Genomic DNA, 24,758 nt, shown 5'->3' with positions numbered 1-24,758 from the left:
CAACGGGTTCGGCGTCGGCGTCTTGACGGGTATCGTCCCGAGCTTTGTCGCCGAGATCTCCAAGCCTCGAACGCGAGGCCTCATGATGTCGCTCGAGCTCGTCTTCGCGGCCACGGTGCGTCCTCTCTTCCGGTCCCTCGCGCACTCCTCGTCTACAGTTCCTGACAGGTTCTCTTCCCCTGCAGGGCCTCATGACCGCCTTCTGGTGCGCCTCGACTCGTTTCCCTTACTCTCACTTGGCGGCGCGAGCGAGCGTCGAGCTGACCCTGTCTTCTTCCGCAGGTGCGCCTACGGCTTCGCCAAGCACACCGACGCCATCGGGTGGCGCATTCCAGTTGCCCTGCAGGGCCTCCTCCTCATCCCGGCCCTCGTCTCGCTCCAGTTCACGCCCGAGTCGCCCCGGTGGCTCATGGAGAAGGGTCGGGTCGAGGAAGGTCGACGCGTCCTCGAACGCCTACACGGCTCCGCGTACGCCGCAGCGGCGACGCTCGAGATTCAGGAGGCGATCGCGATGGAGCATGCGGCCCAGGCGGGCAAGGGATACTCGGCCTGCTTCTCCAAGTGCGTCCCCTCCCCCTCTCGAGCCGTGCCTCGTCCTCGCCCGGCCGCCCTGACCGACCGCCTTTTCTCTCTTTCCTCTCTCCGCACGTGCAGCAACGACCAATGCTTCCGGTACCGCACGCTCCTCGCCGTCGGCGTCAACGTGGCGCAGCAAGCAACCGGCATTATTGAGTCTCACCCTCTCGCTCGGACCTTCTCAAATCCGGATCTGCGAGTGAGGCAGCCAGCTAACCCGTCCCTCTCTGCGCACAGACATGGCGACGTACTACAGCGGCAACATCCTGATCGAGTCGGTCGGCCTCGCTCCCGACCGCGCCACCCTCGTGCTCGGAGGACTCGGAATCGCCGGTGCGCCCCCCTCTCTCTCTCTCTCTCTCTCTCTCTCTCTCTCTCCCTCGCCAACTCCCACGAGCTCTCCCCCCCGATCCCTCCCTATCTATCCCCTCACTCCGCCCTTCCCTGAGCACTCGATGCTGAATCGCACCCGTCCTTCTCGTCCTCGCAGGCCTCGGCTTCACCATCTTCGGCTGTTTCTACCTCATGGAGCACGCCGGTCGCGTGAGGACCATGTTGATCGGGGCGTTCGGCTGCATGGTGAGCCAGATCCTCCTCGCCGCCGGCGTCGCGAACCAGTCGGTCAAGGCCGGCGGCTACGTCGCCGCGACGGGCCTGTACCTCTTCCTGTGCATCTTCTCGGCGACGCACCTCCCCACCGCGTTCGTCTACTCTGCCGAGGTCACCCCTCTCGCTATTCGGACCCGTGCGGCAACCCTCGGCGTCGCCGTGCAGTACCTCGTCAAGTGAGTCGGCCTGTCCCTCTCTCTCTCGCTCTCTCGAGAATGGCGCACTCGAGCAGTACTGACAACCTTTGTCGTCTTCCCCCTCTCGTGCGCCTCCTCGCTTGCCTCCCGTCCCGCGTCCTTCCCCTGTCTGTCCACCTCGCGGCCGTCGCCAGCTTCGCCGTCGTCATGGTCACGCCGACAGCGATTGCCAACATCGGGTGGAAGTACTACATGACGTTCGCCATCATCAACGGCGCAATGCTGCCGCTCATCTTCTGGTTCTGCCCCGAGACGGCGGGCCTCTCGCTCGAGGGCATCGACGAGCTCTTCGCCGGCGGGCGCGTGCACGTGCGCCGCACGGTCAAGGTCGACGGCTCGGGCCGGCTCCCCGTCGCGTCGCTCGAGGCCAACAAGCCGCAAGGGTCGTTCGAGCACGTCGAGAAGATCGAGACGGCCGACCACTACTGAGGGCTCGAGCGGCGTCTCGAGCCTCTTCTTTCCTCCTCTCTCGCTCTTGCGGTCTCTCTCTCACTCTCTTCTTGTCGTAGTGTCACATGTGTCGCGAAACAAAGGTCTTTCATCTGGACTAGCAGCGAAAACAGGGCTCGATGCTCGAGCAAAGAGACTGCGAGGCTCGGGTTCCCTCCCAACGCTCGCTCTGTCTCTCTCGCTCGTGAACTCGAAACTGCTCATGCGTGCTTCGTTGCAGTCACCCTCGTGGGCCACACGCTCTTGTGCGACGTGCTTTACGAGAGCGAGCGCCTCACGCTCGAGGTCCAGCTCCCGCTCCGCCTTGTCCTCGCGCGAGCGATGGAGGCGAGCCCGCTCTGCTCGGCGGGTTGCTGCCGATGGGCACCGAGCTATCGCCCTCGTCGTCGCGTGCGAGTGGAGGTGCTGATGACGGGGCCGGTGGAGGGATGGGTGGAGGAGCGCGGGCGGACGACGGCGAGGTAGGAGCGGAGGAGGACGGCGAGGCAGCCGTGCGGGCGACGACGGCGGCGACCGAGGTTTCTCTGCAGCACCGAGAAAAGAAAAAGAGTCAGACCTGCCGACTCAAGCGGCGAGAGCTGCAGAGGAGAACGAGGCGACGCACCGTCCTGCCCGCTCGGCGTCCTCGTCCTCGAGCTCCCATGCCGGTCGCCAGCCTCCGAGCGGATGCGGATAGTCGCCGGCGGCCGCGCTCGTCGAGTCGGACGTCGGTGGTGGTGCGCGCAGGAGCGGGTTGGGGAACGTGTTGTGGGTCGAGCCGAGCGAGGTGTAGCTGCGAGGTCGGGAAGGTCGGGTCGGGGTGGTCGAGCGGGAGGAGCGTCGTGGCACACGGTAGATGACGAGTGATGGATAGGGCGACGAGGACGACGAGGGCAGAGGGACAGGTCGGACGGCAGGGAAAGGGAAGGGGAGGAAGGAGAGGTCAGGTCCCGGCTCGCGGAACTCAAGACTCGGACGAGGGTGGAAGTGGGACGGACCCGTAGTCGTAGAGCTCGCACCACTCGAGTCCTCCACCGTGCTCGACCTCGCCCGGCCCGCCGGCGCCGAGGCTCAGGTCGTCGGAGCGCAGGAAGGCCCAGATGTCGGCGTACGACCAGTCGAGGACGGGGTGGACGCGGCAAAAGTCGGGCCAGCCCTTGTCGGTCTGCTGGAGCGGTTCGAGGAGGGCGCCGTGTGGGTCGTTGCGGCGGGTGCCGACGAGGATGGCCTTTGGTGGCGAGGGCTGCTTGAGGTCGAGGTAGGTCTGGAGGCCGGCGCGCATGCTGTCGTCGACGGCGACGAGGGCGAGGTGGTACCAGTGGGTCGACAGGGCGACAAAGGCCTCGACTTGCGGGAAAGGGGACGGGCACCGGACGTAGACGGTCTCGATCGGGGGCAAAGTGGGCGCTGGCGACGAGGACGACGAGGGTGCATCGTCGGCAAAGGCGTGGCGGTGGAGGTGACGGAGGACGGCGGTGGCCAAGAGGTGGATGAGGACGGTGCAGTCCTTGCCGCCGTTGAAGCTGAGGGCGATCGAGTCGATGCTGGGTGGGGCCGGGCAACGGTGAGCCGGAGGTCGACGAGGGGGAGAGGGGGAGAGAGACGAGGGACGGACCCGAACTTTGCGATGGCTCGGTCGATGATGTCGAGGGCCTCGCGGGTCTTGAGTGCGAGCCTGGTGCGCTGTTGTGCGAGGCGGTGGACGGCGAGAGCGTCCTGGAGCGAGAAGCGGCGGTGAGGGTGCTCCGAGGCGAGTGCGGCTGCGGCTGGCAGGTGGTGGGCCGGTCTCGTCATGGCAAGGTGCTTCAAGCTGTCCAGGGCCTGGCTGAGCCGGGCGCGGTGGTGAGAAGGAGTCGAGAGGTTGTGCTCCTCCTCGAGACGACGGTCGTCGCCGTCGCCTCGATCCGATTCGCCCTCCTCACGCAAGCTCGTTCCTCTCGAGCCTGACTGCACCAGGCACCCTCCTCGAGCCTACAGCCGCGACCGTCTACCTCGTCCACGTGAGTCTCGTCGTTCCTCTTCGCGTCGACCTCCCCTCGCTTTCGACGCGCTCTGGGCTGCCCGCACCCGCCGTCGAGCGGCCGAGCTGCGAGCTCCCAGGGTGCAGTCGAGCACCTGTGAACCTCTGGCCCCACTCGCTGACCTGTTCGCCCCCGTCGTCGTACAGAGCCGGCACCCTCCTTCGTCCGAGGTCCTTTCATCGCCAACTCTCCTTGTCCGCTCCAACCAGCGTCACAGGCCACCATGCAGGGTCTCCCGCCCAACGCGCAGTATGCCGTCGACGAGGTGCGTCCCCCCTTTCGCCTTCTCGTCGCCCTCTCCCCCTCCCGCTCGACCTTGCTCACCTCGCTCTCCTTCCCGCTCCGCCTCGACTCTCCTCCCCGCACGACACATCCTGCAGTATGGCCGACCGTTCATCGTCATCCGCGACCAGCAGAAGAAGACGCGCATGCACGGCCTCGAGGCCCTCAAGTCGCACATCCTCGCCGCCCGCACCGTCAGCAACATCGTCAAGACGTCGCTCGGCCCGCGCGGCCTCGACAAGATCATGATCTCGCCCGACGGCGACATCACCGTCACCAACGACGGCGCCACCATCATGGGCCAGATGCAGGTCGAGCACCAGATCGCCAAGCTCCTCGTCGAGCTGTCAAAGTCGCAGGACGACGAGATTGGCGACGGCACGACGGGCGTCGTTGGTGCGTCCGCTGTCCCTCCACTCGTACCCTGTGTCTCCATCGTTTCGTCCCGACGCCGTGCTCACCCGCTCCCACGTCGCCCGTACAGTCCTCGCCGGCGCGCTCCTCGAGTCGGCGTCGTCCCTCCTCGACCGCGGCATCCACCCGATCAAGATCGCCGACGGCTTCGACAAGGCGTGCAGCATCGCCGTCAACGAGCTCGACCGCATCGCCGACACGATCGCGTACACCCCGGGCGAGACGGGCGAGCTCCTCAAGGTCGCGCAGACCAGCATGGGCAGCAAGATGTGCGTCGTTCCTCCTCTTCTCCTCCCTCGCGCCCCTCGATCACGATAACTGATTCGTGACTCGGTTGCCCACACAGCGTCAGCAAGGCGCACAGCCTGTTTGCCCAGATCGCCGTCGACGCCGTGCTCGCCGTCGCCGACCTCGACCGCAAGGACGTGCCGTTCGACCTGATCAAGGTCACGGGCAAGGTCGGCGGCTCGCTCGAGGACACGACCTTGATCCGCGGCGTCCTCCTCGACAAGGACATGAGCCACCCGCAGATGCCGCGCACCGTCACCGACGCCAAGCTCGCCATCCTCACGTGCCCGTTCGAGCCGCCCCGGCCCAAGACCAAGCACAAGCTCGACATCACGAGCGTCGACGAGTTCAAGAAGCTCCAGCAGTACGAGAAGGACACGTTCGTCAACATGGTCAAGCAGGTCAAGGACACGGGCGCCAACCTCGTCATCTGCCAGTGGGGCTTCGACGACGAGGCCAACCACCTGCTCATGCAGAACGACCTCCCCGCCGTCCGCTGGGTCGGCGGCCCCGAGATCGAGGTGCGCACCCTCTCGCTCGTCTGCGTCTAGCGGCCCATCGCCTGACCCTCTTTCGGCCCCTCCCCTTCCTTCCTCCTCCTCCTCCCCTTCCTTCCGCTCGCCGCGCCCGTCCTCCGCCCTGCAGCTCATCGCCATCGCGACCAACGGCCGCATCGTGCCCCGGTTCGAGGACCTGTCGGCGGCCAAGCTCGGTCGGGCGGGCACCGTCCGCGAGGTGTCGTTCGGCACGACCCGCGACAAGATGCTCGTCATCGAGGACTGCGCCAACTCGAAGGCCGTCACCGTCTTTGTCCGTGGCAGCAACAAGATGGTGCGTCCTCGCTCTCTCTCTCTCTCTCTCTGTCGGCGCCGTCGTGCCGCAGCATCGTACCTGACCCCGCTCGTCCCCTCGCAGATCATCGACGAGGCCAAGCGCGCCCTGCACGATGCCCTGTGCGTCGTGCGCAACCTCGTGCGCGACTCGCGCGTCGTGTACGGCGGCGGTGCGGCCGAGATCGCGTGCTCGCTCGCCGTCGCCGCCGCGGCCGACCAGACGGCGACGATCGAGCAGTACGCCATGCGCGCGTTCGCGACCGCGCTCGACGCCATCCCGCTCGCGCTTGCCGAGAACTCGGGCCTGGCGCCGATCGAGACCCTCGCCGAGGTCAAGAGTCGTCAGGCCGTCGAGGGCAACTCGCGCCTCGGTGTCGACTGCGCCGGTCGGGGCGAGAACGGTCCGTCCCCTCCTCTTTTCTGCAGCCTTGGTGACACCCTCCTGACTCTCGAGACGTCCTTACGCAGACATGAAGAAGCAGTTCGTCGTCGACCCGCTCATCAGCAAGAAGCAGCAACTTCTCCTCGCTTGCCAACTCGTTCGGCAGATCCTCAAAATTGACGATGTCGGAAGTTTCTCCTCCCCTTTCCGTACTCCTGTGGTGTTCCGAGGCGTCGACGGCCCGGCGCCGCCGTCGCCGCCGTGACGAAGTTCCCGGGCACCCGAACTGACTCTCCTCTCTCTCTCTCGTACACAGATTGTCAACGGCGGTGGCGACGAGTACTAGTCGCACTAGGCGATGTGTCGACGACGTCTGTAACTCGAGATGTACAGTACGCAGCACTCGCCGAGTTTTGAGAAGGTCCTCGAGAGAAACCGCCTCGCGCTCGGTCCCGCACGATGAGCTTCGAGTCTGGTTCTGCTCTCACATCTCTCGAGAGGCTGCAAGCGGACGACAATGCTGCCGAGAGGTCTTCATTGCGGCAGGACCGAGAGAAGCGCACGGCCCTCGCCCGGCCTCGTGGCCGCCGACCTCGCCTCCTTCTCAACAGCGCGAGCCCCGCCTCGACCCGCCATGCCGCTCAAAGACGCTCCTCGTCCTGGACCTCAACGTCTCGCACTCGAGGCATGCCCTCGCCGACGCCGTCGACGCCGCACGCCTCGCACGCCTGCTCGACGGCGCCCTGCACCTGCTCGACCTCGTCGCGGGTCCAGCCGCGCCTGATCGCGCCGCGCAGGTGCCAGTGGAGCTCGCGAGCCGATCGCTGCGGGACGAGGCACGCGAGGGTGACGAGCGAGAGGAGGCGAGGGTCGTGGGCGAGCGGATCCGGCGAGGGGGGTGTTGACGCGTCGCGGCGAGGTACGGGAGCGGCGTGCGGCGTGAGGAAGGTGCCGTATGTAGTCGTTTCGGAAAGATAGCCTGTCGCGCGCGAGATAAGGTCAGAAGAACGCGAGACGCGGCCGGAAGGAGAAGAGGAGGAGGCGACGCACGCAAGTCGTCGAGCCCTCGCTCGTGCATAAGGTCGAAGATGCCGTCCAGCTCGCTCCGATACACGCTCCGCAGCCCTCGCCGACCCGCCTGACGCCGCTCAGCAACCGTGCCCTCCTCAAGTCCTCGCCGCACAAACGCCTTGCTCAGGTCGCGCGGGTCCTCGAGGGCGCCCTCGAGGTCGATGAGGGCGCAGATGACGCGTGGGACGCCGATGAGCGAGGCCGACTTGACGAGGGCCTCCTTGAGCTGCGCGACGAGGAACCGCCGAGGGTGAAGGTCGAGGTCGAGGAGCGGGTGGTCGACAGGTTCTGGAGGGACGGCGACGCCGGGTGCGAGTCTCGGGTGGGGGTCGAGGGCGAGCTTGAGGCAGTGTGGCAGCCACGTCTGACCGTGACCAAGGCTGGTGGCGGCGAGGAGCGAGACAAGGGCCGTTGCGGATTGTGGGGAGGACGAGGGAAGCGAGGAGGAGAGGGACCGCAAGAAGGTCGGGATGGCCTGGGGCGGTACGAGGGGCATGCCCTGAGTAGCCTGCGTCGCTTGCAGTGGCTCTGGACGAGGTGCCGAGCCGAGACGAGCTCCTCCCCGACAGCTTCATCGCTTCGCGTCGAGCGTCCTCGTCGCTAGCTCCGCCCGCGCCTCTTGCGCCTACCAGGAGCTGCTATGGGCCCTCCACCTCTGCACCTCGACTACACCGCCAACACCTACCTCGTCCTGTCGTCCTCGTCCTCGTCCTCGCCCCCGCCGCCTCTCCCCGCCTCGGACGCTGCCACCCTCTCGTCCCGCCTCAGCTACGCCGGCCCGCTCGGCCCCGGCAACCTCGACATGGAGCACGTCTTTGTCCTTGGCGGCGTCCCGAGCGGCAGCAGTGGTGCGGCCCCGTCGGACGACCAGCGGCAACTCGTCGAGCACGCGGCCGAGGTCTTGCGGCGGACGGGCGAGGGCAAGGTCGAGGTCATGGCGCCGCACATGCGCTCCAAGCGCTGATCTCGAGCTGGACGAGCCGGCGACAGAGGCGTGCGGCGCGGGAGACGGCCGGAACGCGTGGTCGCCGGTCGACGCCTGGGGCTGCTCGTGCAGCTCATCCGCCAGCGCAACAGGCGCGTCCCTCCTTTCCTCTCGCTCCCGACAAGTCCCTGGCGCATCGCCTGACGCACCCGCCGGCCCGCAGCATCGGAACCAGCCCCGCTAGCCGTGCGTTCTGGAGCGCGTCCGGCTCGAGCGGCGACAACGAGCGCCATGACCTCGACCTCGCAAGGCGGGATGCGCATCCTCAAGCGCCCACATCGACGCCTGCAGGTCGTTGGCGAGGGCGAGGTGGAAAAGGAGGGGCCACATGTAGCCAAGCGCGCTGCATCTTCGTCGATCTCTCCTTCTCGGACAGCTCGCCCGGTTTCCGACCTTCTCTCTCGCTCGCCCGTCGAGAGAAGGACCGTGAAAGAGAGTTCCCATAGCGAGGATTGCAGAGCGTGATAGGGCGGCGAGAGAGACGGGCGGCACGTCGGCCAAAAGGTTCTCGCGGGCCTTCCGAGCAGAGAGCTTCGCGAAGAGACAGAGAAGAACGCGACCGTCTTTTCCAGCGACGACGCCTGTCCTCCGGTCTACAGCTCACTCGCCACCGCCGACTCGCTCATCGTCCACCCAGGGAGAAGCACAGAACAGAACAGGGGAGGAGAGGGAGCGCTCAGGGGAAGAGGCCCTGCGACTGGCCCTTCTTGGTGTTGCGCAGGTGGTTGTTGTCGATCGACCAGGAGATGAGGGCGTAGCCTGTGCGACGAGCGAGTGTCAGTGAGCGTCTTGGCGGAAGGCGAAGGAGAGGGAGGACGGACCGGCACCGATCGGGATGGCAAAGTACATGGCCTGCTGGGCGAGGCGCTTGTAGCCACGGGTGACCCAGTGCTGGACGGCGCCGCGCATCGGCGCCTGGCGGTACGGCGAGACGACTGTGTGCGCGAGGACCGTGGTCAGCGACGAGTGCGGGTCGAGCGAGAGGCGACGTCGAGGGCGGGAGAGGACGGGGAGAGGACGCACCGTACGACGAGATGCCGACCTGCTTGGGGCCGCCGAGCTGTTGGGTGGGCGAGGTGGGTGAGCCTTGTGCGCGGGGGAGAGCAGAGACTCGCGGTCGACGAGGGAGGGAGAGAGGAAGAGGGACGCACGTCGCCCCACCAGCCCATCCAGGTCTTGCCCGTGGGCATGCCCGAGTGCACAGAAGCCGAAGGACGCATGCTAGAGAGGGTGTCGAGCTGTCGGGGGGGCGATGCGAGGAGGGACGACGGGGAGGGAGGAGGGCGAGGCAAAGAGGGTCAGCAGGAGGTCCCGCGCTGCTCGGGAGAGCTGTTTGCGGGCCTCGCTCTGCCTCGCAGGCACGCGTGCCACCCTGCCTGGTGGCTGTGGGAGCGAGGCGAGGTGTCGCCGATGTGGACGACCGGGGGCAGGCGGGTGGTCGTCGTCGCGGCGGACCACGCCAAGGCGAGAGTGCGGCTCGTCGTGGCTCGCGGTGGATGGCGAGGTGGACACGACTCACAGTCGGAGTGGGCGAGCAGCACGAGGCAAGCGAGAGGACGAAGTTCCGCGCAGAGGAGGCGGTCGGGCGCGAGCCAATTCCAAGCGCCGCCTTGCCGTGCTCTGGCCACAGCTCTCGAGGTGGGCACAATTGGCCACAGTCGTCTCTGCATGGGTCCACAGATTGCACACAAGCTCGAACCAGCGAACTCTGCGCCGTGAGAGGCGAGACGGCTCGCCTCCACACTCTGCTCCGAGTACGCCGTCACTCGACAGAGAGCCGGCTTGCTCTCCCCGCACCACTCGCTCGCACGCACTGCCAAGCTCGACAGCTCGCTTCCGACCTCGCCGAGCCAGAGACGCACCCCGCAGCTCTCGCCGACTCGTCCTCCTCCTCCCCCCTCCCCCACCGACTCTCGTCTCGCTCAACCCGGCTCGCACCTAACGCCCGTCCAGCAGCTCCGCCAGGCCAGCTCAACCTCGCCACGGCCCTCCTGTAGCCCCCTCGCCAGCTCCACCGTCGCCGAGAGCCGCCCGTCATGGCCCCCAAGTCGCTCGAGGACAACGTCAAGTCGCTCTCGCTCGCAGGCGTCGCGTCCCACACGGCACCAAAGGGCGCCACGGGCTTCTTCAAGTGGCTGTGGGCCCACCGCCGCAACAAGCACAAGGGCGACCCGGCAAAGGAGCTCGTCTACGCCGAGGGCGTCCAGATCGTCCGCGCCTTCCTCGCCTTTGCCGCAAAGCACGGCGTCGGCGAGCTGCAGCGCTTCACCGCAAGTCACGTCCCGACGTACGTCCCCATCCCCCTTTCTCGAGTGCGCACCTGCGACCCTCGCTCACCCTCTCGTTCCGCCCCCCGTGGCAGGCCAAAGTGGGTGTCCAAGGTCACGGTCCCTGTCGCGCAGGCCAACATCAACCGCGCCGCGCACCTCCTCCGCAAGGCGTTCGCAGTCGACCCTCGCACCGTCGAGCTCGTCGGCGGCGAGCAGTGGTGGACTCTGCGAGGGACCCCGCTCACCGGCGAGTGGATCGAGGTGCGTCCTCTCGCTCTCTTTTCCTCTGCGACCTGAACCTGAGCACCCTCTGACACTGCGCCTCATCGGGTCTCCAGATGAAGAAGGACAAGGTCAAGCGCGGCAAGATCCCGGCCGAGCGCGTCCTCCTGTACCTCCACGGTCCGTCCCTCGCCTCCTTCCCGTCGCTTCGTCAACCCCGAGCTGATCCCCTTTCTCGCACACCCGCAGGTGGCGCCCACTTCTTCAGCTCTCGTGCGTCGTCGAACTCGTACTTGCCCAGTCCTCCCGTCTGACCCGTCCCTCCCTCCCATCACCCTCGTCCCCCTCAGTCGAGACGCACCGTTACCAGATCCAGCGTGCGTCCTCCTCTCTCGTGTTCTTCGTCCTCTGTATGTGAGACTCTCTCTCACACCTCGTACCCGCAGGTCACGCCCGCAAGCTCGGCGCGCGCGCATTCGCGCCTTCTCAGCGTGCGTGCTCGCCTCCCTCTTGTCGGCCGCCGGCTTGTCGACCATCAAGTCGGCATGCCGTCTTATTTCGACGCCAGATGGACGCGCACCAACTAGCTCTCTTGTCCACAGGCCTCGCCCCGCAGTACCCGTTCCCATGCGCCCTCCACGACTCGCTCGCGGCGTACCTCTTCCTCATCGACCCGCCGCGGGACGGCAGCGTCGAGCACGAACCTGTACTGCCCGAGCACATCATCATCTCGGGCGACTCGGCAGGTGGTGGACTGGCGCTCTCGGTGCGTCCCTGCTCCCTCGTCTCTTGTTTTCGCGCTCGTAGACGGCCTCGACTGACACCTTGCCTCCCGCACAGCTTCTCGTCCTTCTGCGCGACCTCGGGCTGCCGATGCCTGCCGGCGCGACGCTCATCTCGCCCTGGGTCGACTTGTCGCACTCGTTCCCGTCCGTCGCAGGTGATGGTGCGCTCGGATCCTCTCGCTTCGCATCCTTCTTGCGCCCCGGTCGCTCACTCTCGCGCACCGTCCCTCGCAGGCGCCGGCGACTATATTCCGCCCAACGGCTTCATCTACAAGCCCGACCTCGTGTGGCCGCCGCCGCCAAACCCGGCGACCCGGCTCGAGCAGGTCCTCGTCGGCGAGGAGGAGCTGTCGGCGCAAGGGCTCGACGTCGTCGTCCGCATCGACGACCAGGTGCAGCTCTATACCCACAACCTCCTGCTCGACCACCCGTTCGTGTCGCCCGTCAACCAGGGCTCGCTCGGCGGCCTGCCGCCTCTCTACATCGTGCGTCGGCGCCTTCCTTTCCTCTCTCCCCCAGCACACTCTCTCTCGAGCCCCTCTCCTCTGCGTCGATGAGGCCTGGAACATGCACGAGCACGAGCTCACACTTCCGCCCGCCCCACACAGAGCTGCGGCGGCTCCGAGCTACTCCACGACGAGATCATCCACATCGCCCACAAGGCCGCCAACCCGTCGTCGTACCCGCCCGCGCAGCGCATCTTCGACCAGTACCCGTCGCAGAAGGCGCACTACGAGCAGGACTACCCGCCGACCAAGGTCCAGCTCCAGGTCTTCGACGGCGGCTGCCACGTCGCGACGACTTTGAGCGTCACGAGCCTCGCGAAATACGTCCGTCGACCCTCTCTCTCGCGCGTCTCAGACTCTCCTCAGCAGCCCCTGACCATTCGTGAGCGCACAGATGTACCGCGGTGCCGCCAACGCCGCCCTGTTCTTCCTCGCCGGCGCCAAGGCCGAGTCCGAGCGGCGCGCCGTCTACGCCGTGCGCCACGTACACCGCCAGGCCGCCAAGTCGTCCAACCCGTCGACGACAGCCTCGTCGACGGCCAACAGCAGCTCGTCGTCGCTGCGCGGCGCGACCGTGTCGGCCGTCAACCCGAAGGCGCCCGTCTTGCCCCACATGACGAGCAAGGACGCCGAGCGCGCCAACGCCGAGGCGCTCGACGAGCCGGGCGACAGTGGCTCGGAGGCCGACGACGCGAGCGTCGCCTACACCGACTCGTCGAGCGCGCCGTCTGCGTCGGGCGGCGAGCGCCACGGCGACGGCGCGGGGCCGGGCAAGGCGGCGCGCCCGCAGCGGGTCCAGGCGCTCGGCCAGCTGCCGCCGTTCTCGCCGCGCAGCGAGGGCGCCGAGCCGTGCGCGAGCGGCGGCATGGTGCGGCAGCGTGTCAGCCTCAAGGGCTTTGTGCGCCCGCTCGAGCCGGCGGCCGAGCTCGACGGCTGCACGATGCCGGCCGAGGCGATCGGCCGGCTGCACGCCGGGCCCGTCCGCAAGTGGCTCGCGCAGCGGCGCGAGTGGGACGAGCGGTACGCCAAGGAGCTCGCGCACTTCCGGGCGCTCAAGGAGGCCGACTGGGACAAGGCGCGCGCGACGGGCTACCTGGCGGGCCAGTTCAAGGGCGAGCGGCCGCCGTTGGGCAGCGTCGCCGGCTGGGCCGACGAGCGGCTCGCCAAGGAGGCGGCGAGGAGCGTCGACGAGGTCGGGCAGAAGACGGGTGCGACGATGGCGCTCGGCATGTGGAGCGGGATCTCGGCGCGGCCGGACGAGCAGGCGGTCGGCGGCGAGGAGGAGCTCGCCAAGGTCAAGTCGCGCGCGAGTGCCGAGACGAAGCGCGGCGACCCCGAGGCCAACCCGGCGGCTTGAGGAGGAGGAGGTCGGAGCGGGTCCACCTCGCCCGACTTTTTCTCGCGCCTCTCGATACCCGTAGCATAGACTGTAATAGCGGTCCTGGTGCCCTGTTGTTCTCGTTCTGAGCGACGCGAGCCGCTCACCCCCACTTGGTCGTCGTCGTCGCCCCGTCTCTCCTCTCTCGCCTCCACCTCGCCCGCCGCTCTCGCCCGAGCGCGCCTGCACCTTCTTCAGCCAGCCCGTCAGCAGCATGGACATCGAGACGGGCCACCCAGCCCCTCGCCCTCAGCGCCGCATCGTCGTCCGTGACGACGCTCCGCTCGACCTCGACCAACTCGCCGCGACTTGGGACGGTGAGCTTTCCACTCTGTGCCGGTATGCGACTCGCAGGATGCCGACTGACCCACTGCATTCTGCGCAGGCACCGGCCGCAACAAGATCACCCGCCTCCTCTTCGTCGCCAACTCGTCGCCCTCGCTCGCCGGCCCGGCCCTCGCCCTCGCCCTGGACGCCATCAAGGCCGACACGCTCGACACGCGCCTGTACGAGGACACGTTCCACGCCTACCGCAAGCACCTGCGCGCCATCGAAGCCGGCGAGGAGCAGGACCCGCTCGCGCGCAGCTGGTTCGACAGCGTCCAGGGTCTCGAGAAGCAGATCGACCGCGCCTGGCTCGACAACGCCAAGAAGGAGGCGCAGACGGGCGTCGACAAGCTCGAGATTGAGCTCAAGGGCTACATGACCAACCTCATCAAGGAGTCGATCCGCGTGCGTCCCTTGTCCTCCCTCGCTCCCCCACCCTCGGACCCTGCACCGTGCGCCCGGCTCTGACCTCGCTCCTCCCCGCGTCCTGCAGATGGGCTTCCGCGACCTCGGCCGCTTCCAGGCCCGCACCGGCGACCTCACGGGCGCGGTCCGCTCGTACACCAAGAGCCGCGAGTACTGCACCACGTCGAACCACGTCCTCGAGGTGTGCCTCGGCGTCATCGAGGTCGCGCTCGACATGGCCAACTACGCGTTCGTGCGCAACTACGTCGTCAAGGCGTCGGCGTCGATGGAAGGCGCGCAGGCGGCGAGGGACGGCGGCAAGCCCAAGGCGGCACCGGTCAACCTTCCGGGCATGGTCGCGCCGGCGCAAGACCCGATCGAGGCGGCCAAGGAGCGTGAGCGCAAGGTCGTCGGCGAGCGCTTGACCGTCGCCGGCGGCGTCGCGTACCTCGGCTCGGGCGCGTACGACAAGGCGGCGCACGCCTTCACCGACATTGGCTCCGAGGCGCTCCTCTCTGGTCCCGGCCACGTGCGTCGCCTCGCTCTCTCTTTGTCTCCCTCTTCTGTCCTGCGGTACGAGAACTGACACTGTCCCTCTCCTTCAGTTCATCCCTGCCGCCGACGTCGCCCTGTACGCCGTCCTGACCGGCCTCGCGTGCTTCTCGCGCTCGGCTCTGCGCACCCGCGTCCTCGAGAACCCGGGTCTGAGGCCGTTCCTCGACCTCGAGCCGTACCTGCGCGACGTCGTGCGCGCCTTCTACGACAGCCGGTTCAAGGTTGGCCTCGACCTGCTCGCCAAGCACGAGGTGCGTCCGGCTTCGTCTCCCTCCATCGTCGCACGAGTCGCCACGTGCGGCTCGCTCTGCGTATGTCGCCGTGCCCTCGTCAAGACACTCACGCCTTGCACACGTGCCCCGCAGGCCCGCCTTCACCTCGACATGCACCTCGCGCCGCACGTCGACGCGCTCCTCGTCTCGATCAAGCAGCGCGCGCTCCTCGCCTACTTTACGCCGTTCGCGTCCGTCTCGCTGTCGCGCATGTCGTCGGCGTTCGGATGGCCCGAGACGGCGACCAAGAAGGCCGTCGTCGACCTCATCAAGCGCGGCCTCATGAAGGCGCGCATCGACCAGGCGCAGGGCGTCGTCGTCGCGAGGAGGACCGAGCCGCGTGTCGAGGCGTTCAAGAATGCGCTCGAGCAGGGCGAGAAGATGCAGCGCAAGGCGGCGGCGGTACAGCTCAGGTGCGCTCGAGCCTCTTCTTCTTCTCGGACCCCTTTTCTCGATCGACGAGGTGACTGACTCTCGGCCGCATTCGCGCTACAGGATGAAGCTGCTGCAGAACGAGATCGTCGTCAAGCCGAGCAAGCGCGGCGGCGGCGGCGGTGGCGGAGGAGGAGGAAGCGGCGGAGGAGGAGGAGGCGGCGGCGGGAACAGCAGCTCGCGCATGGACCACGACCAGCCCTCGTCGACCATCACGCTCGAGTGAGCATCACGTCCATGCCTTCCTCTCTCTCTGTCTCTTTCTCTCTCGCATCGCACCGCACCCCTGTAACTCGCGCTTTCCTCCCCTCTTTCTCTCCCTCGTCGTTCGGCCCCTCCTTCGTAGCTTGCCCCCCTTTCGTACCCTCGCAACCGTTCTCTACGCACGTGATTTCGGCTCGAGAGTGAAAGACGACGATGAATGACAAAGTGAAAGAGGGACGACCGGCTAGCCCAAGTCGTTGCACCACCTGGCCCACCGCTCGACCGTCTCCCTGACGGACCACCCGAGCTCGTCCCACCCGCCGTCGACGACGCACGCCCTCGGGAGCAAAAAGCACTCGACGTGCGTCCTGCCGCAATCGGCGCACGGCGTGCGCGCTGCCGGCGCCAAAGTCGCCGCCGCCGCGGCGCGCCCGGCGAGCTCGACGAGGCACAGGCGCTCCCAGCGGTGGTGGTTGCGGACGCCGGTCGGCGGCGGCTCGCCGACAGGTGCGCCGACGTCGGGGAGCGCAGGCGCGAAGAGGCGCACGATGGGCTCGGACGACGGGCACGAGGCGCGCCACTGCGAGAGGCGGGCGATTGGGCGCAGCGAGCGGCCGAGCTTGATCAGGGCTGGGGCTGTGGGTCACGCGCAAAGACGAGGTGTGAGTATTCGAGTCGAGAGAGGGGAGGGGCCACAGAAAGAGGGACACGCACAGCCGTAGTCGAGCGAGGGCGACGAGCCCTTTGGGACGAGCTCGTGCACGTACAGGAATCTGCAGCGCGTTCGGGCCTGTCAGGTACTGCTCATTCTGTGCGGCCGAGATGCAGAGAGAGCGAGGGACGTACCCGTGGCAATCGCGATGCGAGACTGCGAGGGCCATGTAGTGACGCAGAAGCGCCTTGGTCTCGTCGGGCAAGTCCTCGGGTATCCAGTCTGCAGACGAGCGCGCTCGTCAGTCGATCTTCGAGCTCGGAGAGAAGGGCATGGAGGAGAGAGAGGGAGACGCACCGACATAGCGTACCCAACGTTCCGCTCCCCCTGGCGCCGCCTCGCCGCTCGTCCTCCTCGTGCGCACGAAGCACCCGCTCTCGACCAGCTTGCCCCTCGCGTGCTGCGCACAGTACGCCGGCACGTGCTCCTCGACGTAGCCCTCGAGCGCATGCTCAGGCTCGAGCGCGGACCCGGCCGCCGAGCGCACGAGCCTCGTGCACCGGGTCGAGCGCGCCGTGAGCGCCGCGCACTGCTGCTGCGGTACCGCCGCCGCCGACGACGACGCGACGCGCTTCTGCGGTGACGACGTGCCCGTGCGCGGCGTCGAACCTGGCGCCGCTCGTCCTGCGCGCGGCGTCGCCGACCCTGCGGCGGCAGTCGAGCGGCGCGCCGAGCCCGGCGTGCGCGGCTGCGACGAGCGCGCCGTGGTGCCCAAGCGACTCGGATGCGGGAGCGAGTCGTCGCTGGCGCTGCTCGTGCTCGCGAGGGATGACGACGACAGGGCGCGGCACGTGGTGTCGGACGAGGTGGAGGACGAGGGGGCGGACGCGCTCCGAGGGAGGACCGGAGCCGGCGTGGGTCGGCCTCGAGGCGTCGCAGCTTTCGCTGGAGGAGGGCGCGAGCGGCGCCGGGTTGACGAAGGACCGGCCGCAGGAGGGTGAGGGGACGACCTCGGGCGTGGCGGCGCAGGCGGTCGAGCCGACGCCGGCGAGGGGAGCAGGGCAAGGGTTGGCGGAGCGGGAGGAAAGGTCGGGTAGGCCGGAGGAGGTGAAGGAAGGGAAGAGGGAGCGGCCGGTGGTCGGGTCGCGACAGGAGGAGGCGCGACAGGACGAGCCGGCTGGGGAGGGTAGACGGCCGGTGCGGACGTCGACGCGTGGGCGAGTGCCGGCCGGGCGTGCTGCGTCGGAAGCACGGAGGACGAGGGGCTGAATGCGGTCGTCGGGGGGGCGTTGGACAGGCGCAGGGCGGAAAAGTCGCCGTCGAGCGAGAGGTGGTTGGGTGGACCGTGTCGTCGCGAGGGGTCGCCGGCGAGCTGCGGCCAGTCTTGTGCAGTCGGCGGGTCGTAGACGTTGTACGGGTCGCGAGGGCCGAAACGCGAGCGGATTTGGGGCACGGCGGCTGGCGTACGAGGGCCCGAGCCGGCAGGTCGAGGTGGAGGGAGCGGGATGTCGAGGGTCGAGAGCGGCGGACGCTTGTTGGACGACGATTTCCGGGGTGGCGAGTCTCGGCGGAAGAGGTTGGCGAAGACGCCCATGGCGCTGGTGCGGCTGTGTGAGGTCGAGGTGAGTGACGAGATGAGGGGACGAGGCGGTGAAGGAGAGTGGGGGCGCACCTGGGCCCACACAGCTGACAGGACCGGTCGAGGCGGAGCAAGGGGTCCTTGAAGCTGTGCAGCTGTGCACGGGCAGGGCTTGAGATGCCTGGAGCGTGCCGAGAGGAGAGCGACGAGAGGTCGTCGCAATGGTTCGGTCAACCTCGAGCGCTCGTTGTCGTCCATCCACCCTGGGCCACCGACTGCCGAGTCGAGCCTACTCGCACAGAGTGCACCTGCCACCCTGGCACACTCGAACCTAGGCGGCGGCCTCGCGCCCCCGCCTCGTCCTCGTCCTCGTCCTCCTCCTCCTCCTCCTCCCGCGCTGTCCCTCGCGCGCGTCAACCGGCTCCTGCGCCCTCTGCGGTCCGCCCTCGGTTCCCTCTCGACCGGGCTCGCACACCAGCACGCTCTCGACCACGCCCAACACCGCCCTGCACCCTCAACTCGCCCCCGACCTCGCCTCGTCGACCCGGACTGGGCCTCGTCCCCCGTCAAGCCCCAGTCTCGCCGACGCTCGTCCATCGCCATCGGGCCCCAGCACCACATCGCCGCCGCACACCACCCGACCCCGGACAGCAGCCCGTTCAAGCTCGCCGCGAGGCGTCGCCCTCCTCGTCCGGCCACCACCTACGGCTCGCGCCGTGCCCACCCTCCCCCTCCTCTTCCTGTCGCTCCAAGATCCGCACCTCCCCCACCTGTCGACCAACCCTCGCCGCGCCGTGACGTCCGCCTCACCCAGGCCGACCTTCGCGCCCGACTCGCTCACTCCGACGCCGCCCTCCCGACCCTCGACCTTCAGCAACGCGCAGCAACCGCTCTCCGCGCCTACGCCGCCGTCCTCGAGGCCGTCTCGACGCCCTGCGTCGCGTCGCAGGGACCGCGAGAGCCGCCGTCGCTCGCCGAGGTCGCCGCAAGGACCCTCGGGTCGGGCATCGAGGACGACTTGCGCGCGCTCGGCGCCGGTGTGTGCGCCGACGCCAACGAGGACGGCGAGGCCGCGAGCGTCGGCATGGACCGCTCGGCGAGCGCCCACGAGATCGAGCTCGCTGCGTCGACCGCCCAGGACGAGTGGTACGAGTCGAGCTCGCCGCACGCCGTCCGGTGCGTCCCCTCGCTCCCTGCCTTCCCTCGCCTCACCTCGACTGAATCTTTCGGCCCCCTGCAGCTGGATGCTCGGCGACCACGCGACGTCCATCGTCATCGACGCTCTCGAGGCGGCCGATGCGCCGCTCGCCCTGTGGGAGTGCTGCTTCGACCTGTGCCTCACGCACGACGCCCACCCCGAGGTGCGCCGACCGTCTCTCTCATTCTCTCGTCCACGCACAACCTGACTGTGTCGTGTGCGCCTGCAGGCCTCGCGCTTCCACGCACCCGTCCTCGCCGCCCTCCTTTCGGCACCTCGCAGTCCACCACCGCCCTCGGTTCTTCCCCTCCTACGCCGCACACCCTCCCCCTCGGCCTTCCTCCACTCGGCCCTCGTACCCGTCCTCCTCGCCTCGTCCTTCTCGCAGCGCCTCTTCTACCATCCCTCGCTGTCCCTCCCCTCGACCTCGACCTCGTCCCCTCGACGCGACGCCCCACTCTTTGCCGCTCTCCTCGTCGCGCACGGCAACGTCGCGAGCGCCATGTTGCGCTCGATCCGCGACCTGACGGCGTCAGCCCCGGGCGCGACCGACGTCGACCCGGTCGACCCGGACTCGGCGCGCAACATGCAGGACGAGGTGCGCCGCAGAGTCGCAGCGCAGGCGCGTGTCGCAATCGGGTGCGCACTGCGAGCGTGCGCACGCCCTCGAGCGGTGGGTGCCGCAGTCGACGACGGCGCCGAGGCGCTCGAGGACGTGCGCGACGCGCTCGCCGACGTCCTGCGTGCGTCGTCCGATGCCGACGCCGGCGACGACGTCTCGCTCGAGCGCGACGAGCTTGCCGCAGCCCTCGACCGCGATGGCGAGCTGCGCTCGGCGACGGACGACCTGCGCGCGCTCGACGCCGTGTGCGCGCTCGCGCTCTCGTTGCGTAACCCGGCGGCGGCAGGCGCGCCATTGAGCCTCTCGAGCGCGCTCGCGAGCCTCGACGACGGCCTCGTTACCGTCGACGCGCTCGACGACGCGCTGCGGCGCTTCCTGCCGCTGCTCCTCGGCGTCGTCGGGCCTTTGTCGCACCAGGCGGTCGACGAGCGCCTACTCGACCACGTCGACGCGAGCACGCCCGGCGGCGAGGCGCTCCTCCGCACCCTGAGCACGTGCAGCGCGGCGAGCGCGGCGGCGAGGGCCGAGGCTGAGGTGCGGCTCGCGAGCGTGAGCGGGCGCGAGACCGAGGACGAGTTGGTGCACGAGTCGGAGCCGGACGAGCTGGACGACGTGGGCAGCGGCGGCGAGGGCGAGGGCGAGGACGACGCCGAGCCGACCGACTACGACGAGCCGGTCGTCATGGTGTCGCCCGTGCGGTCCCGAGCGCAGCAGGTCCGCCGTCGTCGCCAGATCGTCCAATCGCCCGAGCCCGACGACGACGACGACGACGCTCTCCTCGGTCACCAGCCCGCGACGGGTCGCCGCATCAAGACATCGTCGCGGCTCGTCGCTGCGGGCTCGTCGCGCGGTCGCTCGCGGTCGGCGGCGGTCGAGCCATCGGTGCGCCGAGGGCCCGGTGTACCGCGCCCTGCGGCCATGCCGATGCTCGCCTTCTCGGACGAGTCGAATGCGTCGTCGGCCGAGGACGACGACGTCGACGAGGCGCGTGAGCCAGACGTACTCGTCCTCTCGCCGTCGCCCTCGACCACGCCACCACCTTCCGCACCCCGCCGCGCTCTCGCACATGCCCGCCCTTCCACCAAAGCCTCGTCACACCCTTTCACGTCCACCCTGATGGTCGACAGGCCCACCGTCGCGCCGACGAGCGAGGCCGACGACCTCGACCTGCTGCAGTCGGTCAAGCGGCGGCGGCACGCGGTCAAGGTGCGCGAGCCGGAGCGGGCGACGAGCGGGAGCGCGAGCGTCGTACACGACGTCGTCGAGCGGCGGCCGCACCCGAAGAAGCAGCGGCGGCTGGTCGAGCGGGGCAGGCAGCGAAGGTGGACCGGCGGCCGCGAGGAGGACGAGGAGAGCGAGGACGAGCTGGCGATGTAGCGCCTCGGCCGAGTAAACTATCTACCTATCTCTCGATGTGCTGCTGCACCTTTTGTCGCCTGGCTTGGCCGTGAGGGGCGAGAGGTCCGAGTTGCGCGTGTGCTCGACGACACTGCGAAGAGTCGCTGCGTTCGAGAGCCGGTCGCCTCGTCCTTCCTCGCTCTCGCTGCCCATGCGCCGAGGCCGTGCCGAGACGGCATGAGCAGCTTCAGCAGATCGCCGCACACGCGCGCCCCGCTCCTGCCCGACTACATCCCCCTCATCTCGACGAGCACCGCCTCCTCCTCATCAACAAGAAGTCCGCACCACCCGCACCGGCGACGCCTGGCCGTGCTACTAGCAGCAGCGGCCCTCGTCATCCTGTGGGCGTCGCTGCACCGCACCGTCCACCTCGAGAGCGGCCCCGCCTACTCGACCGACGGCACCCTCCTCGACTCGGCGCGTCGACCCGGCAGCTTCGACCTCGCGCCAGACCCAGCAGAGCAGCTCGTCGTCGTCTACAACAGCACTTCCCGACACTCTCCCTACCGTCCCCGCCGTCCCTGCAACGCCCTCACTGCCTCGCTCGTCGCCCTCTCGCCCAACTCGTCCGCCCAGCGCTTCCTCTCGCCGTCCCCTCCTCTCCCGCCAAATACGCCCCTCTCGACTCGTCTCGACGACTGGCTCTCGTCGCCGCTCGCGCCGCCCGAGCTGTGGACCCAGTTCGGCCGGCAGACGTGCGGCAACCCGTCGGTGCGCCGCAACGCCAACCGGCTCCACGTGCGCGACAGCGAGGCGACATGGGCCCAGATGGACGTCGAGCGCGTGCGAGGGATCCGCGAGGAGCTGTCGGGTGTGCTGCGCCGGGCAGAGGAGGAGGGGCGGCTCAGTCGGTGGGCGAGCGAGGATTCGAGCGGGACGAGGGGCATTGTGTGGACGGCGGGCAACGCCGTGCGTCCCAGCCCGCCCCCTCTTCGAGTCTCACAGGTCGCACTGACGATGCCTGCCTGCACACAGGACACGTTCGACCGAGTTTTGACGTCGCTGCGCCTCCTCCGCCACTCGTACAACTGCACCCTCGCCGCACACGTCGTCCACTTCCCGTCCGAGTCGCCCTCGCCCGAGCAGGTCGCCGAGTTCGCCATCCTCAACTCGACCGTGAGCTCGCTCGACTCGGTCTCGAAGGACGAGCAAGGCGGCCGCGCCAAGTCGTTCCACCTCAAGGGCGCCGCACTCGTCCAAGCGCCGTTCGACGAGGTCCTCCTCCTCGACTCGGACAACATCCCCGTCCGAGATGTCGCGTCCTTGTTCGACAGCCCTGAGTACCTCGAGATGGGCGCCGTGCTCTGGCCCGATTTCTTCAAGGACCAGCCCGAGAACGTGCGCTCGCCTTTTCTCTTCTTCGTCCTCTTTCCCTCGTCGCATACCCTGATTGACCCTCGACACGTTCCACAGGGCATCTGGGCGATCCTCGGCGTGCAGTGCCGCGACGAGTGGTCGACCGAGTCGGGCCAGGTCCTCATCCGCAAGTCTCGGCATCTCGATGTGTACGTCCGCCTCTCCCTCAAGCCCTCGAGCTCCTCGACCTGACTCTTGCACGCCTCTACAGGCTTCCTCTGGTCGAGCACATGCTCCTCGACTGGCCCTTCTGGTTTCGCTTCAGCGACGGCGACAAGGACCTGTTTCGTGAGCCTTCTTTTTTCCTCTCTTGTTCGGCCTGGTCCCGATGCATGTGAGCCGGTTCGCTCATACCTCTCGGAGATCTTTGCAGGTTACGCCTTCCTCGCGTTGCGCAAGCGCTGGGCCGTCCCGGCTCGGCATCTCTCGTCGGCGTCGTGGACCGACCCGGGCATGCTCGGCAGCCAGAATCGCGAGCGCTTCGCAGGCCACTCGATGGTCCAGTACGGCATGGCGAGCGAGGTCGACGGCGCAGGAGACGTGGGTGGGAGGGTCATGTTCGTCCACGCGAACCTGCTCAAGAGAGTGCTCGGGTGCGTCGACCGCTCTCTCTCTCTCTCTCTCCCACGTTCTCCTCGACCGGCGCATAATGACACGTCCCTCTCCCACACACACAGCAAGCTTCACGACGGCAACACGTGGGGTCGCACGCTGCGCCTGCGTCTGCCGCGTCGCTCGCCGCCGTCGCCGGACTCGCCCGCGCACGAGCCTCTCTCGGCGCCCTTCCTCCTCACCGGCGACGCGCTCGCCAACGTCTCGCCCCTCACCGGCCTCGGCATTCCGATCTCGATCCCTTCTTCTTCCTCGTCCTCCTCGAGGCCCGTGCCGCGCTCGGTGCGCTCGCGAGCGGCTCTCGAGCGCGGCCTGTGGATGCGCTTCTGGTCGGGCCACATCGGGCGCGGCGCGTACGTCCTCGCCGTCGACAGCGCGTGGGAGGACGAGCTCGCGCTCGGGGCAGCGTGGGGAGAGGGCGAGGGCGACAGGGGCGTGGGAGAAGGAGAAGGAGCCGAGGCGAGGTATCGAGAGGGTGAGGAGGAGCAGGACGAGTGGGCGCAGTGGGTCGAGCGCGAGCGAGTCGCGCAGTGCGGCGACGGCGACGACGGTGCGCTCGCGCTGCACGACGAGCTGCTCGGTGCGGACGGGGCGGCAGAAGCAGCGGCGACGGCAGGCATGATGGAGGTCGTCTCGTGGGCCGACGACCCGGACCTGCGCGAGTTCGAGGCGCGGTATTACGGTGTCGGGAGGGGCAAGGCTGGCGGGACGGGCTTTCGGTGAGCGCGCTAGAGCGCTTTCGAGTGTAGCGAGCGCGCCTGTATCTGTCTCTCGCGTTCATTCTCGCGAAGCGGGCAGGCTCTCGAGAGACAACGACAGAATCCGGACGGCAAGGCTCGGTCGAGAGACAGCGCGAGTTGCGCACGGCGAGGCGGCTACGGCGAGGATAAGGAAAGGGGCGAGGAAACACGGACGGCAAGCTTTTGTCGAGGCTGAAGGCCGAGGTAGACGAGCTGCGGTCGATGAAAAGTACGAGTGAGCGAGTGCGACTCGACGATGGTCGACGAGGTAGGCGAACGCAGGGACAGCGTGCTTGAGAGAGAGACTGAGGGGACGTACCTCGAGCGGTTTACTCGTCGTCGCCCTCCTCCTCGTCGCCCTCGTCCTCTCCCTCGCCCTCGGCCGGCTCCTTGAGCTCCGACTCGTTGACCTCGGCATCGTCCTCGTCCTCCTCCTCGTCGGCCTCGTCACCGGCGTCGAGGGCCGCATAGTCGACCTTCTTGCCGCGCGTGCGGCGGCCGCCCTCGATGATGTTGGATTGGTCGAGGTGCGCGAGCTCGCCCGACACGTCCTCGCCCTCCTCGTCGTCGTCCTTGGTCTCGGCAACAGGCGCGTCGTCCTCCTTGGTGGTAGGCTTGGCCCTGGAGGAGAAAGTGCGAGTGAGCCAACACGCTCGGTCCGGCTCGAGAGAGCCACGACGAGGATTAGGGGAGAGGGTGCGCACTTCTTGGCGTCCGACTCCTGCTCGGGCTCGTCCTCGGCGGCACGCTTTGCGGGTGCTGCGGCAGGCTCGTCGGCCGGGGCGGTGGTGGTGTCCTTGGTCTCGGTCGCGGTCGCGGCGGGCGTGTTGTCGGCCGGGGCGGGCGAGGCGGCCTTGGTGTCTGCAGGGGCGGTCGAGTCGGACATGGTAGAGGGCAGCTGGTGCGGTGGTGTTTGTTGCGAGGGGGTGAGACGAGGCGAGAGGGGGGTGGGGAGTGGGGGAACGAGGGACGAGGAGAGGGGTGCGGGTGAAGGGGACGAGCGGTCAGGGTCGGTAGTGCGGTGGAGGCCCGAGTGCGAGTGCGAGTCGAGCTCACCTGTGGTGTGTGGGTGAGGACGAGGAGGGAACGGTGGGAGGAGGACGAGGCAAGAGCAGGCGGGCGAAACCCAATCCGGAAGGTTTGCCCCGCCTCGCCTCG

General features: G+C 68.3%; 12 protein-coding genes across 12 annotated transcripts; 7 read left to right on the top strand and 5 right to left on the bottom strand.

Moving 5' to 3' along the window:
• Positions 1-85: 85 nt before the first annotated feature.
• On the top strand, positions 86-1,811 carry RHOBADRAFT_43028 (uncharacterized protein; the record flags this gene model as incomplete). The annotated part of the gene is made up of 7 exons (XM_018414156.1): positions 86-115; positions 186-205; positions 283-561; positions 655-732; positions 833-909; positions 1,067-1,361; positions 1,517-1,811. 7 exons carry the CDS (start codon positions 86-88, stop codon positions 1,809-1,811), a joined length of 1,074 nt encoding a protein of 357 aa, XP_018272732.1.
• Positions 1,812-2,023: 212 nt separating this feature from the next.
• On the bottom strand, positions 2,024-3,605 carry RHOBADRAFT_52656 (uncharacterized protein; the record flags this gene model as incomplete). The annotated part of the gene is made up of 4 exons (XM_018416445.1): positions 2,024-2,356; positions 2,437-2,604; positions 2,810-3,355; positions 3,427-3,605. The coding sequence occupies 4 exons, from the start codon at positions 3,603-3,605 to the stop codon at positions 2,107-2,109; spliced, it is 1,143 nt and encodes a 380-aa protein (XP_018272731.1). The 3' UTR covers positions 2,024-2,106.
• A 127-nt stretch (positions 3,606-3,732) lies between these two features.
• RHOBADRAFT_25767 (uncharacterized protein) lies at positions 3,733-6,432 on the top strand. The gene is made up of 8 exons (XM_018412712.1): positions 3,733-3,811; positions 3,979-4,097; positions 4,213-4,510; positions 4,599-4,797; positions 4,875-5,337; positions 5,462-5,647; positions 5,732-6,050; positions 6,118-6,432. The coding sequence occupies exons 2-8, from the start codon at positions 4,056-4,058 to the stop codon at positions 6,294-6,296; spliced, it is 1,686 nt and encodes a 561-aa protein (XP_018272730.1). The 5' UTR covers positions 3,733-3,811; positions 3,979-4,055; the 3' UTR covers positions 6,297-6,432.
• Positions 6,433-6,550: 118 nt separating this feature from the next.
• Positions 6,551-7,598, bottom strand: RHOBADRAFT_52654 (uncharacterized protein; the record flags this gene model as incomplete). Its single annotated transcript, XM_018416444.1, has 2 exons — positions 6,551-7,010; positions 7,082-7,598. 2 exons carry the CDS (start codon positions 7,596-7,598, stop codon positions 6,673-6,675), a joined length of 855 nt encoding a protein of 284 aa, XP_018272729.1. The 3' UTR covers positions 6,551-6,672.
• Positions 7,599-7,742: 144 nt separating this feature from the next.
• Positions 7,743-8,455, top strand: RHOBADRAFT_52653 (uncharacterized protein; the record flags this gene model as incomplete). The annotated part of the gene is made up of 2 exons (XM_018416443.1): positions 7,743-8,179; positions 8,251-8,455. Coding segments are annotated over 2 exons (458 nt in total), but the record flags the coding sequence as incomplete, so codon positions are not given.
• A 174-nt stretch (positions 8,456-8,629) lies between these two features.
• On the bottom strand, positions 8,630-9,325 carry RHOBADRAFT_64792 (uncharacterized protein). The gene is made up of 4 exons (XM_018418582.1): positions 9,239-9,325; positions 9,111-9,147; positions 8,909-9,022; positions 8,630-8,846 (listed from the first exon to the last, which is right to left on the bottom strand). Exons 1-4 carry the CDS (start codon positions 9,305-9,307, stop codon positions 8,764-8,766), a joined length of 303 nt encoding a protein of 100 aa, XP_018272727.1. The 5' UTR covers positions 9,308-9,325; the 3' UTR covers positions 8,630-8,763.
• Positions 9,326-10,123: 798 nt separating this feature from the next.
• RHOBADRAFT_52651 (uncharacterized protein) lies at positions 10,124-13,227 on the top strand (the record flags this gene model as incomplete). Its single annotated transcript, XM_018416442.1, has 11 exons — positions 10,124-10,374; positions 10,450-10,618; positions 10,696-10,759; positions 10,829-10,852; positions 10,930-10,956; positions 11,026-11,070; positions 11,182-11,345; positions 11,420-11,525; positions 11,599-11,849; positions 11,973-12,194; positions 12,265-13,227. 11 exons carry the CDS (start codon positions 10,124-10,126, stop codon positions 13,225-13,227), a joined length of 2,286 nt encoding a protein of 761 aa, XP_018272726.1.
• Positions 13,228-13,866: 639 nt separating this feature from the next.
• RHOBADRAFT_13174 (uncharacterized protein) lies at positions 13,867-15,465 on the top strand (the record flags this gene model as incomplete). The annotated part of the gene is made up of 5 exons (XM_018412127.1): positions 13,867-13,980; positions 14,069-14,509; positions 14,586-14,786; positions 14,901-15,220; positions 15,303-15,465. Coding segments are annotated over 5 exons (1,239 nt in total), but the record flags the coding sequence as incomplete, so codon positions are not given.
• Positions 15,466-15,687: 222 nt separating this feature from the next.
• Positions 15,688-17,689, bottom strand: RHOBADRAFT_43020 (uncharacterized protein; the record flags this gene model as incomplete). The annotated part of the gene is made up of 4 exons (XM_018414155.1): positions 15,688-16,079; positions 16,158-16,216; positions 16,290-16,377; positions 16,453-17,689. 4 exons carry the CDS (start codon positions 17,687-17,689, stop codon positions 15,688-15,690), a joined length of 1,776 nt encoding a protein of 591 aa, XP_018272724.1.
• A 162-nt stretch (positions 17,690-17,851) lies between these two features.
• Positions 17,852-20,901, top strand: RHOBADRAFT_52649 (uncharacterized protein; the record flags this gene model as incomplete). The annotated part of the gene is made up of 4 exons (XM_018416441.1): positions 17,852-17,862; positions 17,978-18,850; positions 18,915-19,035; positions 19,102-20,901. The coding sequence occupies 4 exons, from the start codon at positions 17,852-17,854 to the stop codon at positions 20,869-20,871; spliced, it is 2,775 nt and encodes a 924-aa protein (XP_018272723.1). The 3' UTR covers positions 20,872-20,901.
• Positions 20,902-21,068: 167 nt separating this feature from the next.
• Positions 21,069-23,644, top strand: RHOBADRAFT_52648 (glycosyltransferase family 71 protein; the record flags this gene model as incomplete). Its single annotated transcript, XM_018416440.1, has 6 exons — positions 21,069-21,801; positions 21,868-22,230; positions 22,306-22,397; positions 22,460-22,536; positions 22,622-22,841; positions 22,926-23,644. Coding segments are annotated over 6 exons (2,143 nt in total), but the record flags the coding sequence as incomplete, so codon positions are not given.
• A 285-nt stretch (positions 23,645-23,929) lies between these two features.
• Positions 23,930-24,486, bottom strand: RHOBADRAFT_43017 (uncharacterized protein; the record flags this gene model as incomplete). The annotated part of the gene is made up of 2 exons (XM_018414154.1): positions 23,930-24,221; positions 24,305-24,486. The coding sequence occupies 2 exons, from the start codon at positions 24,484-24,486 to the stop codon at positions 23,930-23,932; spliced, it is 474 nt and encodes a 157-aa protein (XP_018272721.1).
• Between the last annotated feature and the right edge of the window lie 272 nt (positions 24,487-24,758).

Source organism: Rhodotorula graminis, assembly GCF_001329695.1.
Source record: "Rhodotorula graminis WP1 unplaced genomic scaffold RHOBAscaffold_4, whole genome shotgun sequence".
NCBI classification, from domain to species: domain Eukaryota; kingdom Fungi; phylum Basidiomycota; class Microbotryomycetes; order Sporidiobolales; family Sporidiobolaceae; genus Rhodotorula; species Rhodotorula graminis.
The sequence above is the reverse complement of the archived record's forward strand: the minus strand, read 5'-3'. Positions and strand labels throughout refer to the sequence as shown.

Excerpts from the sequence above, each read along its gene's own strand:
- RHOBADRAFT_25767 (XM_018412712.1), top strand. The coding sequence starts at position 4,056 with ATGCAGGGTCTCCCGCCCAACGCGCAGTATGCCGTCGACGAG. Across the intron at positions 4,798-4,874 it reads ACCAGCATGGGCAGCAAGAT|CGTCAGCAAGGCGCACAGCC; the intron begins GTGCGTCGTTCC and ends TTGCCCACACAG. Across the intron at positions 6,051-6,117 it reads CGCCGGTCGGGGCGAGAACG|ACATGAAGAAGCAGTTCGTC; the intron begins GTCCGTCCCCTC and ends GTCCTTACGCAG.
- RHOBADRAFT_64792 (XM_018418582.1), bottom strand. The coding sequence starts at position 9,307 with ATGCGTCCTTCGGCTTCTGTGCACTCGGGCATGCCCACGGGCAAGACC. Across the intron at positions 9,148-9,238 it reads GGATGGGCTGGTGGGGCGAC|CTCGGCGGCCCCAAGCAGGT; the intron begins GTGCGTCCCTCT and ends CCCACCCAACAG. Across the intron at positions 8,847-8,908 it reads TGCCATCCCGATCGGTGCCG|GCTACGCCCTCATCTCCTGG; the intron begins GTCCGTCCTCCC and ends CTCGTCGCACAG.